The 12,044-nt window shown below is 39.2% G+C and overlaps 1 protein-coding gene across 2 annotated transcripts in view; it reads right to left on the reverse strand.

Moving 5' to 3' along the window:
• Nucleotides 1–12,044, reverse strand: part of CDK8 (cyclin dependent kinase 8) — a 67,498-nt gene that overhangs the window by 39,272 nt on the left and 16,182 nt on the right. For both annotated transcript variants that reach the window (XM_084226035.1, XM_084226034.1), the window contains exon 2: nt 8,270–8,345. In XM_084226035.1, the coding sequence (XP_084082161.1) occupies nt 8,270–8,345 (76 nt within the window). The remainder of the gene's footprint in view (nt 1–8,269; nt 8,346–12,044) is intronic.

A 12,044-nucleotide genomic window follows, 5' to 3' on the forward strand; every position in this document is an offset into this window, starting at 1 on the left:
TTTTTCCTCACCATTCCACCTTGATCATTCCCCTTCCTGCCTTTTATTTTTCCTCTAAACATCCCAGCAATCTTCTCAAATACCCAAAACCCCCACTATCCTCCCAAAAATTCCATAGCAACCTGCTTTCCTTTTCATCAGTCCCAGCTGACACTCACTCTTCAAGAACACACCTGAGAAGCTCTTTCTGCAGCCCATCACCATTGTGTTGGGAGTTTTGGCCTTTGCTACTGTCACTGACAGCACCTCTTCCTGTTTGTGCATCTGTGCACTCAGTTTATAATTTTTGCTGGTTTCTGTCTTTGCCTTTTGTGTTGAATAACTGTTAAATCCACATTCTTTCAGTTTGCTTAAAAAATCTGATGGGTTCAGTCAAAGCCAGACAGCCACAACCCAGTAAACAGAAGGGCTAACATACATCAGCAAAACCATCAGCATAAGGAAATGATTGCTGCAGTGGGACAGATGATTCCTGAATCATTGTCTTGGAAAGGTTGAAACGTTCACAGTGACAAATGCAAACACTGTCTCTGAAGTATCTGAAAGAGCTCATGCAGATGTTAATACATCACATGGGCTGCAAAGAGCATTTTCAGCAACCTCAATCTCCATGAACCAGGCCTCTCTAGCCCATAAACCACATGCCTTTCCAACCAGATGACTTGACTTGTGTCCAGCAGCTGACAGAGTTCAAACAAAGACAGTTCAGACAAAGTAGACTGCAAGAAACAAGCTTTGACTATGACTATGATGCCTGCTAATGATAAAGGGTATTTTTTGGCCTAATGACTTTATCTAACTGCCTCTGTCTATCCTAGCTCAGTGCTGTAGAGCACAAAGAGAAAGCAGACAAAAATGATGTGTTTGGCTCTCAGTAATTGCCTTCCTATTCATATGCATATCATATGATGATTCAAATCTATTTCCTCAAGTAGAAAGGCTTCTCTTATATTAGTTAGTCTGAGTACCCCCTTATAAAGAAGGGAGACCCAAAAGACCTTCAGAGAAATAGAAATCAGCAAATGACAAAGATGCCAATACATCAGTTTTAGAAGCCCATGTTTGTCCCTGGCTGGTCCTGCCCTTATTTCTATCCTGTTCAAGATCCAGCACGGGAAACAGCATCTCTTTGTGCAGGTCCTGGGCTCACACTAAGGTCCCTCCACCTCCCTCTTGAAATGAAATTAACTCATTCCACACAGCCTGGGGCAGCTGAGGGACAATAAATCGAAGTGCCCCAATGATGCATAAAATTGTTAAATTGCTTCAGAAACAAGGAGAAAGTGACGTAAAAACAGTTAAATAATGAACACCAGCAGTAAGGAAATCAGGAAAACTGCAGCATGACTAAGACCAATCTTTTCTTGCACTGACAACAATTATCTTTCACATAAAATATGACCTGAAGTCAGCACAATTTTTATGAACATGACCTGCTTCCTCTGGTGATATTCCTACATTTCTTGTGAAGCTCTCCATGACTACAGCAATTGTCACAAACCAAGACAAAGCACTCTTCACGTAAGTGAGGATTTCTAGCTCTGCTGCAAATGGCATTTCAGCCCTGCTCTTGACACTTGCTAACCTTTGTGGTCCACAGGGAATGATAACCTGCAAAATGCAGCCTTGCAATACTACCATGCTTACTTCTGTAATTCAAGTTGCACAGGGGAGGTTAAGATCAGTTATCAGGAAAAATTATTTCATCAAAATGCTTGTCAAGGACTGGAACAGGATGCTCAAGAAAGTGGCTGCATTGCCATCCCTGGAGGTATTTGAAAGACATGCAGATGTGTTGTTGCTGAGGGACATAGTTTAGTGCTGGACTTGATAGCTCTGAGTTAATGGCTGGACTTGATGATACAGGTCTTTCCAAACCTAAATGATTCCAAAATCCAGTAACAGAGCACGATTGCTAGAGCAGTTTGCCAGGTAACCCAGCCCAGGAGTCTCCCCCATTGTCAGGACATCAGCTATCCTAAAAAAACAGATTCTTGCTCTGACCACCTTCCTTTGAGTGCCATGCAGCACCTCTTCCAAGACCCAGGACAGTCAGAAAACTGGCTACACACAAAGCCATTGGCAATATCAACCAAACACTCATTTAAACAAAAGTCATTATTGCATTACATGGCTAGTTTGATCGAATAAATTTCAACTCTAATCATCATCTCACACTTCAAAAAGGTTCTCATCAGTTTCACCAAGGGATCCAAAAACAAACATCAGACATTAACAGTCATGCCATGGCCCTGCAATGCAAAAATGGGCAAGCAGGGCCTTAGAACACAAAGCAGACTGCAGCTGATGCAGAAAGGCAACTTTCAGACTGGAAGGAGAAATGACAAATTTTACTCATCCTGTAACAAGTAAGGTGCCAGTGGAATTACTGCTACAACAGATGAATATAGGCAGCATTAAGACATAACCTGAAACATTATGCATAATTCTGACCCATTCAGGGAAGATTAATTCCAACTGCAAGAGGGCAAAGAAAGCCTAAGCCTACACTCAGAGGAAGGGAGAACCTCCTGCTGAAAGAAAACCAGCAAGCCAAGACAAAATGCTAATAGCCTGCCAAAACAAAGCAGAGAAGAAACAGTCTCTATCTCTCTCTTTAAAATGAGAGCAGAAGAGAAGAGCTATTTTAACTAACAATATTATGATAAGTACAAATGGGTACAAATTAGTCATGATTAATGTTGGCTTAAAGGTTGAATAATGTTCATAGACTCATTACAAGAATGAGGCTCAGAAACTGCCTTCAAAGATCTCTTTTCCTTACAAGTTTAACTTGTAGCTTGCTAAATTTTTAAGTACTCTTTGCTTTTCTGCAAGAGCAGGAGAAGAATATGACTTGAGAGATGTCACCCAATTCTAAGCCACAAACACTTGTAAAAACTTTCCAATCACTATTCTTAGTTTCCTATGAAACAGAGGAGCTCAACTCAAGTGCTTTAAACTTGTTATTTAAACCAACCCCCAAATTTTATTATACAACGACTCAAATCCCAGGCTGGCTTAGCTGCTATGCATCAGACTCCAGATCTGTTTGCTTCAGTGTAAATACAATTTTAGTTTTATATTCTCACAAGTCAGACATTCCACAGTACTAAAAAAAAAACAGAATACCTGCTGAAAGTACATGCTGTTTTCCTTTCAGCAATGTTCAAATAAAAGCTTACAAAGGCATTGTAACAAAGTTATAATACTGCTCACCTTAAGAATTTATTATGAAGCTGACAACACATTTTTGAAGCTCCAGTTCTTCAGACAAAGCAACAATTTCAAAAAAATATGTATATTTTATTCTTTTGATTTTTTTTAAAGTCCTAAATGTGCAAAAAAGAAGCCTGACAACACAAAATGTCAAGCAGAAAAAAAACCCCATATTTCTTTTTATCTTCCACAGTTTCTAAAATAAGTGAGTCTTATGTGATATCACATGCAAGTCAATATTTATTAGCACCTTCTAATTCCAAACACTGAAGTATTAAAAGAGGTGTTACTAAATGTTCTCTCAAAGTAAGGAGGTGGGTGAAGAACCCAGATGAGACAGACACTGCATGTTAAGCTTCAACAAATTCTGCTGTTCACAGAAAACATTATGATTCCTAAGGATTCTAATTACAACATTTAGTCAGTATCTTTGTTCCACTGTCACAGAACTAAAAACAGTGCTACACTTCCTTCACACAAAATCTCTCAAGAATACTTCTTCAGATCAGTAACGTAGCTGGGTAAGTACTCAGTCAAAACTGATATTTTACATAGCATGTTGGTATTAAACTAAAGCATTTAAGAATCATTAAACATGCCAAAAAGAATAAAATTAAACATCTGTCTTCCTCAGTACTTTGTCACCTTTCACTACATGGAGAGACTGTCAAGAAACCATAACATGAGGAGGGTTTGATCTTCCTCATGGGAAACTGCTTTCACTGTTAGTGTGGAAGGGACATGACAACCCCCATAACCTGAGGAACCTACACCCAACTGTTGTTCATTGCCACGCAGCTGGTTCAGGATCTTTTCAGGCAAGCTCACTTGGGAGAGTTATTTGTTCCTTACCAGGGGAAAGGTGTTGAAGAGGGTAAATCCTGGTTTCACCCAGTTTTGGCTTCTGCCTCATTGGGTCCCTCTGGCTACTTCAGGCTGCAGAGATCACAGTCATCCTCAGACTGTCTATGAAAGAGCCTTTACAGCCTTCTTCCATCCCTTCCACTGGCAGAGGGAAGAGAGACCTGATGATCAATGGTGAGACACTGTTGTCACCCAGAGCACTGAAGACCCGGTGTGTGAGAAGGACCAGTTACTCTCTAGAGGAGCCTCCTCCACCAAGGTCAACTCAGGCAAGACCACTCATCCCAAGCAGCTCCCTTCTTACTTGCCACAGGGGCTGGGCCTGCTGCTGTGCCTCTGTGTCTACCTCTGCCACCCTCCAGGTGAAAGCCATAGGGACAGTGCAGATGCAGAGATGAGCAGGTCTGCTGCAGAGGCTCTCCTTTTCACAGGAGTTCTGTTAAGTAACAGCACATCCAAAGGATGGTTCAACTCTGCTTGCTGACTCCACAAAACTGTTATTTTGCCCTTTGGTGAAGATGAATGTCCTGCATTCACACTATCACTAGATCCAACACAGAGGACATCATCTTTTGTGATAAAAGTCTGCACTTGTTACGACAGGAAACATAAAATCCTAGGAATGCCTCCAAGGCAGACCTGAAGAGCAAAAACAACCAGAGAAGCCAGCTGCTTATTGTTCTGTAGTTTTCTGTTCCATCCCTGGCAGCCTCAAGGCTGTTTTAACTCACACAAACTGGATATGGTGTTTAAAGGACACCAATTCAGACAGGAGACAGCCAGAGCAGCACAGCACTGTCCACCTCAGATCTGCACTGTCACTTTCACCATTTCCATCACTGAAATCATCTCCTACGACATCCAGAACTTGCTCTTCAGAGCCAAGACAAAAATTAATGCTATCAGGTATTTCTGCCTGCCTAGTCAGGCACCAATAAACAAATTACATGGAAAACTGCTAAAAATAAAAAACAACAACAACAAAAACCCCCAAACCCTCACAGCTCCCTCAACTAAACAAAACAAAAATCCCAAACAAAACCTCAGCCAAGTCCTTGCTAGCCAAAGGAAGCATATGCAAGCAAAGTACTTGCAAACCTGCTAAAGCAGAATTAAAAATGCTAATCAACACAACACATTTCAGCAAGTGACTTGGTTGCTTCAAAAGCTAGGACTTCTGTATAGGAAACTGCCCAAGCCAAAATCCTGAAGCTCTATTTAAAGCCTGGTTAACTACTTCAGCTTTCTGCAGCCTTGAAGAATTCTCCTGCTTTGCGAACTGTGAAATAGCATTTGCTGCACTATTCCAGGTGGGTAGACTTTAATGACTTTCTTCCACGTGATTAAATCAGAAGACGAGGAATCAATCATTTGGGCTTGTACATGCTGCATATTTTTGTACAAATCTTCTCACCATTCGATCTCTCTGCTCTCCCATCTACCACAAATTACACTCGTCGCATGCTGAACGTGCAGTTTTTAGTGCCTGCTTAAATCCGCAGAAGCGAAATTGCAGATCACAAAACAGATACCCAGTATAGCAGGCAGTGCACAGATCTGCAGAGAACAAGCTATGAGCAGCCAAACATTCAGTTAAGGTTCTGAAAGAGGCAGGATTCACAAATGTTACCATGGTGGATGAATGGGGCAAAGATAAGGAAAAATACAACTCTTCAACTGCTTGATATGAAACATATTGATTCAATTAGCATAGTAACTGTTAACTCCATCAAGTAAACAGATGGTTGAAGAAAATCAAAGTTCAAATGATTGAAGAAAAAAACCCCAAACAAATCACTTATTTAAACTGAGTTATAGATTTAGCTCGTCCCATAACTGATTCAGACATCTGAAATCAGGTCTCTAACCTAGCTGAAACCTTTCCTGTAACTGATGAATTTCAATAGTTACTTTATTTTTCTTACATTGTTCTCCAACTCAGATGCCTGCATCAAACAGATGTCTTAAAAGAGTAAGTTATGGGCATTAGAATATAAAAGTTACTCAGTACTCAAAAACTGAAGTTAGTCATCATAAGACAAAAGCAATGGCAGAGCTGTAAAAAGAAGTTTTCTCTGGGATTTATATCAAACTACATTCTTCCTAGATTGTCACAGAGTAGAATATACAAGCCTCAGCTCTCCAGAGAAACTGAAATGGATACAGCTCATATGCAAACCAAATCATCCTAGCTCCTCCTAACACCACCATGCTCTTTAATGCACTGGTGTTAACTTGGATAGTCCGGAACACACTGTAACAAAGTCTGGCATCCAGCCTTGACCTTTTAAGTACAACAACAAATAACTTTATTAATTATATGTACAGATGACAGGGTATAATACTGCTGGTTAACTCAGCAGCATTTTCACATATGTTACATATGCTCACATCATCAATATAAACAGAATGATTATTATCATCATCAACAATTTGATTCATTTCCATAGGAGGTTCCTTTTGCTCCTTTTATAATATTAATTGATAGAAGAGTGGAAAAGATCTATTTCACAGAATTAAAATAAACAACAACATTCCAGGGGGAAAAAAATTCTCCTGTTCACTTCAAACAGCAACATCAAAAGAATGGCAAGAAACCAATTCAAACCCAGAAGTCCATGGTGAATTATTAATTCAACTACAGAAAAATTCAACCACATTATTAGAAGTCAGAAGCCTGGAAGCATAACCAAAAGCAAAGTCAACTACAGCTCAAGAAATATTGCTTCAGGTTTCTCCTTCTATCCCTACATCTGCTTTTGGCTCCATGCCTCTCTTCGCTTGGCATCTTTGGTATTTGCACTGTGTTCCCTCCTTCCTTCACCAATCCTGTCACACATGGCCGTGAGTTGTACTGCTGTTCTCTTCCAAAGGCACATGCTGCAGCAGCTCAGAGCATGGAGAAAGCACCCCTGCTGCTCGCTCCTTTTCCATCAATACCGGGGGACCTTGCTGCCCAGGAGGAATGAGGCCAAATCCTTGCTGCCTGTCAGCCAAGTCAATTATTCTCATAATGCACAGAAACTGAGTTACGGTCGTAGAGCAGAGACACCTCCCTAACACCAACCAGGCTTCCCTGCCAAGTTCAAGCAGCACAAACTCTTCAAATCTTTTTAGGTAAATCACTGCAGAAAGACAACAACTTATCCCAAATCCCTCTGAAATGGTAGCTGACATTTCCTAAAAGCATTCAGCCTGAGTCACAATATTTGGAAAACTTGTGCCCAAGTGGCAGAAAGTAACAAAATTTAAGACCCTATTTCCTGTTGCTTTAATTCAGAGTGGATGTCTACAATAGCAGAGGGCTCAGCTTTCACCACTGGACAAAAAGAGCATCTCGTAAAGAATATTCTTTGTGCTTCTTTTTCACCTCTGTTCAAGGACTTAGGTTTTTGATATCACTAAGCCAACTGGAATTTGACTAAGTGGGAAAGCCTAGTACTCACTTCATCCAATGAAAATGAAACTTAAGGTGAAGGTTTACACTCTTGAGGAATATGGATTGAAAATAAACTATGCCCTTCCCACACACACCCTTAAGTTAGGCGCATTTCCTTTTAGTAAGCATTTTCATTTGAAATATGTAAAGAACAATGAACTCAAGCAGCAATAAAACATAAAAACATACAAGAGGTAAGCTTCATAATACCAGGTTTTCCACTGTTTCTTCCCAAGCTTCTCACAAACTATAACTAGACATTATTCACCAGTTTCTAACAACATGAAATATACAAATGTAAACCTGAAAAACTAAAGAAAATGTTTGAATAACATTCACACATTTAGGCAATAACAGCCTCTGTTTATTCACCTAAATAGAAGTTAAAATGTTTTAATCACTGTAAACCAATAAGAACTAATTTTCTTAGAAAAATAACTGAATACTAAAAGTCAGACCAAATGTGACATTTAAGTCAAACCCCAATCGTGTTTTTAAACTGCTGCATTTAAATATAATCTGCCCTGAGGCAGGCAGTAAATTGCAACTTAAAAACACTGCCAGTTTCAGACAGCAAACATAACAGGTACAAAAAATCTCCCATGACATTTGTCCTTACTTTAAACCTTATGATAAAAACATAGCACCCACAGTAGAATAACATGACTGAGCAGAAAAAAATCCAGCATGCATGCAAATTAATAATTTTAGTAAGTTTGTTTGCAAGTAAAAACAACTGTTACTTACTGCTATTTCTCTGCATGCAGACATGGAAATTCCAGTACCTTCTATCTGTTTTAAAGCGTAATCTTTATCATCTTTCCTGTGAAGAGAAAAAGAATTTTTTTTTTTTTAATTGCACCATAAATTCAAAGTGAACTGTTCAGTACCATTCAGAGATCAGTTTCTAATTAATGCAAATTATGCATCTCATTTTCTTTTCATTCTTTATTAGTTAAATGCCTGGTTATCCAGCTAAACTGTAAGCAAACCACAACACCCTGATAAAGTTAAAAAATAAGCCTGCTCTCATTAGATTGACATTACTTAAAAACTTGCTTTTCTAAATGCAATGATTAAGACTTCTTCCATTTCTTCCTTCTCTTATCAAAAAGAAAACACAGCAAACAATTAGCACTAGAAATAAGCCTAGCTAGGGCTTTATCTCACATAAATTTATTACTCTAGGACACACTAAGTCTCACCCATATTTTAATGAATTCTTGACCAGCCCAGAACTAATGTCACATTAAAACACCTTTTCTTTTTCCTAGGCACCAAACTGCAACTGAAACTGCCAAGATTAATTAAAAAACTCCAACAGATCTTAGAGCAATCTGAAGAATGCAGAAGTGGATTCCAGTGGAAAGTGTCCCTGTCCCTGACAGGGGAGCTAGAACTGGATGATCCTGAAGATCCCTGCCAATCCAAACCATTTTATGAGTCTATGAAAGTTTGCCTAGGTTCAAATGTACATAACACTTGTAAAGGCAATACTGTGACCTTTCTGTACTTCAACCAGTATGCACCTTAAGAGTCACTTTTTGAAAATGCAAGCCTATTAGTAATCCCAGCTACAAAATCAAAATCAGGAAAAGATACACTGCAGAAAAAGAAGATACTGAATTCTTGCTCATTCTCAGCCTCAAAGACTCAAAACTTTTAAGAGATGGAGTGCTTGTCATTCCCACTTGTGGGCAGACATCCACAGAACTCCTGGGGGGCATGACACTTAATAGCATTGCTTCAATATTTGGAGCACTTTTATAGCCTCAAATCTCTAGGTTACATAAGAAGCCTTATTCATTTTTAATGACTCCAGCTTTCACAGCCATGAAGAGCCACCCCGAAAAAAATGAAATCCAACCATCCTTAAGGCAAATAAAACTAAGCTGTAGTTAAGGACTGGGAACAAATGCACTTGTTTCTTCCAGCTCTCACCATTTGTAAAACTTTGAATTGCTTTATTCCTACCTAAACCACACACTTTTCCCTATTCATCACCACCTAGGGAACGGAGAAAAAAGTGGGAAATTAATGGGCAAAATCTGAACACAGATAATGAGGAGAAAGAACAAACAGCAAGCAGACAAGAGATTATTTCAGTAAGGGGCCAATTACATGGATGCAGTGAGATAAATGTTGTATATTTTATTGTATTAACACAAAAAGGAAAAAAAAGAATAGGGAAGGTAATTATAGAAGGGATTAAGAATCTTCCATGTAATAAAATCATAAAACTTGCCAGCCTGGAAGAAAAAATGCTGAGCACAAACTCTTGTGGCCAAAACAAGGTGTTACACAATGCCCCAGAGTATATACCTCTACACAACTTAGACAAAAACAAGTTGCATGAAGCCCAAAACCAAGAAACCATTATGATATTAAGCAAATAACTCCTTAATATCATAACTGTTTAATAATCATAACTGAATAGTGCAACTCATGATGTAAGAATACTACAGGGATCAAAAGCATAAACAGATTTAAGATCAAATGACACAATTTGATCTTTTGATGATCTTTGTTAATTTGATTTTAAGATCAAATTAACACAAACCCATGGTGAGTAAGGAAGTTATGGACCATGCCATGAGCAGCTTCTGAACATAACACCAAGCTGCTTTAAAGCACAGAGATTTCAAATGCTGCTGATAGAAAGAGAGGGAAATTTTCACAGCTAGAAATTGTTTTATCCTGTACCTGCCTCAGCGAGCAATGGCTACCCAGCTGTCACTCAACAGAAATATGAAGCAGAACTAATTGGACTACAGGTTATTCTCACTGCCCTACATCATCCACTTAGTTTTGAGGTGTTTGGAGAGACCTCTATTTCAAGAGAAGCACTACCACACAGCTGCTACTGAATGGGCCAGACTAAAGGTTCTCATTGCCCTGTTGCTCATGTGCTTAGATTTCAAGGTATTTGAAGGACAAGTCAGTGTTAACATGAGGCACTACCATAAATCTAGCCCCATTACAACAATGAAGCCTGCCATACACTTAAGATGGTACGACTATTTCTAATTGGTCAAATTTCTGCCAAATTAAATCTGGACTAAAATTTTCCATACCAGATGGCAGACCTTCTCCAGAAATTTTTAGGGGAAAAAACCCTCAGCTATTTCCTAGAACAAAACTGGAAGAACACTCTTTCAGCTGGGTATGTTAACTCTTTCACAATCAGCGCTTTAATGCTGAAATTCAACAGGGCGGCTCAAAGAACACAACATTTGGCCTCTTCAAAGCAACGAATGAAATCGCTGAAAAAATGAATCTCCTCACATTAAAGGCCATGTTAAGAGCTGAAATCAAGAGCTTCAAACCCCAATCTTGCTCTGCCCTTACAGCAAGCCAGGGCTGCAGGGAATGAACTGTTCACTTCCTTTGCTCTGCCCAGCTGTTGCATGTGGGAACCCAGACTAAGTGGCCTCTGCTGGGTCCTCAGGCTACCCATGCAGTCTAGAAGAAATATAAGCATGGCAAAAAGAAGAAAAATAAATTAAGTTTAGGAATAAAGCACATTTTTTAGCATCAGGCTACACTCTACTCCAGAATAACCAGATTTCTAAGATTTAAATGCTCTGAATTGTGCTGGCATGGTTGAGATACAAAGTATTAAATCAATTCCTAACTCACTCCTAAGATGTTCTATGCTGAGGCTGCTAAAATACCATGATGACCCCACTACACCACAAGTAACAGCTTTTCCTTTTACAGGAGTAGTAATAACCTACTTTTACCTTTAAACCAAGTGATATTTTCATTGAAAAACATAATGCAATTCTTTGGGACCCAAGGAAATTGGGGGAATATTTTTTAAAGGGAGTGGTAAGAGTCTGCAGGAGTGCCAAACACCATGACCAAGCTTCTTTTACAAAAGTTAAAAAAATATTTTGCCAATAGTCTACTTAGAATCATAATGCAGCCCAATGCTTCTCCTTTATTTTGGACATGGGCAATTTCCTTCTCTGAAAATGAATAGATGTTTGAAGATAAAGAGACATTCACAGACAAAACAGAAAAAAAAATGTAAGCAAGAAGAAAAAAAAATTGAAAGAAGTCCTGTTTATAAACATCTTCCACAGCCAACTGTGAGTAACAAAATGGGCCACTTAGCAGGCTGTATTTTAAGGGCACAGTAAGACTCAATTCAACTAAATTTCTTCCTTCTAACAGAGAGCTCATGTGGGGAAAAATCTGTTTTCTTTCCCTGCTGCCTGGAATTTAAACATTAAGTAAATTCAGCAGCTCTTCCACCTACCAGCAGGTTTAGAGAAGCTGGTCAATCTGCAAACTTATTTTCATACCAATCTATTCTTACTTTCCTGCACTTAAGTAGGCTGCTGGTATCTTCAACTCTGTGGTGCTCCCCAGTAGTAACATGCAGCAAGAGAGCAGCAAGAATAAGAAAACTCACTTTGTACACTGCTGCTGACAACAGCAGTACTTATTGTAGGAATGAGCAAACTACATAACCTTGTGGAAAATCCTCAGAGGGACAACACTAACATCAGAGGCG

This window comes from Fringilla coelebs (assembly GCF_963513975.1).
Source record: "Fringilla coelebs genome assembly, chromosome: 2".
In the NCBI taxonomy this organism is placed as follows: Eukaryota; Metazoa; Chordata; class Aves; order Passeriformes; family Fringillidae; genus Fringilla; species Fringilla coelebs.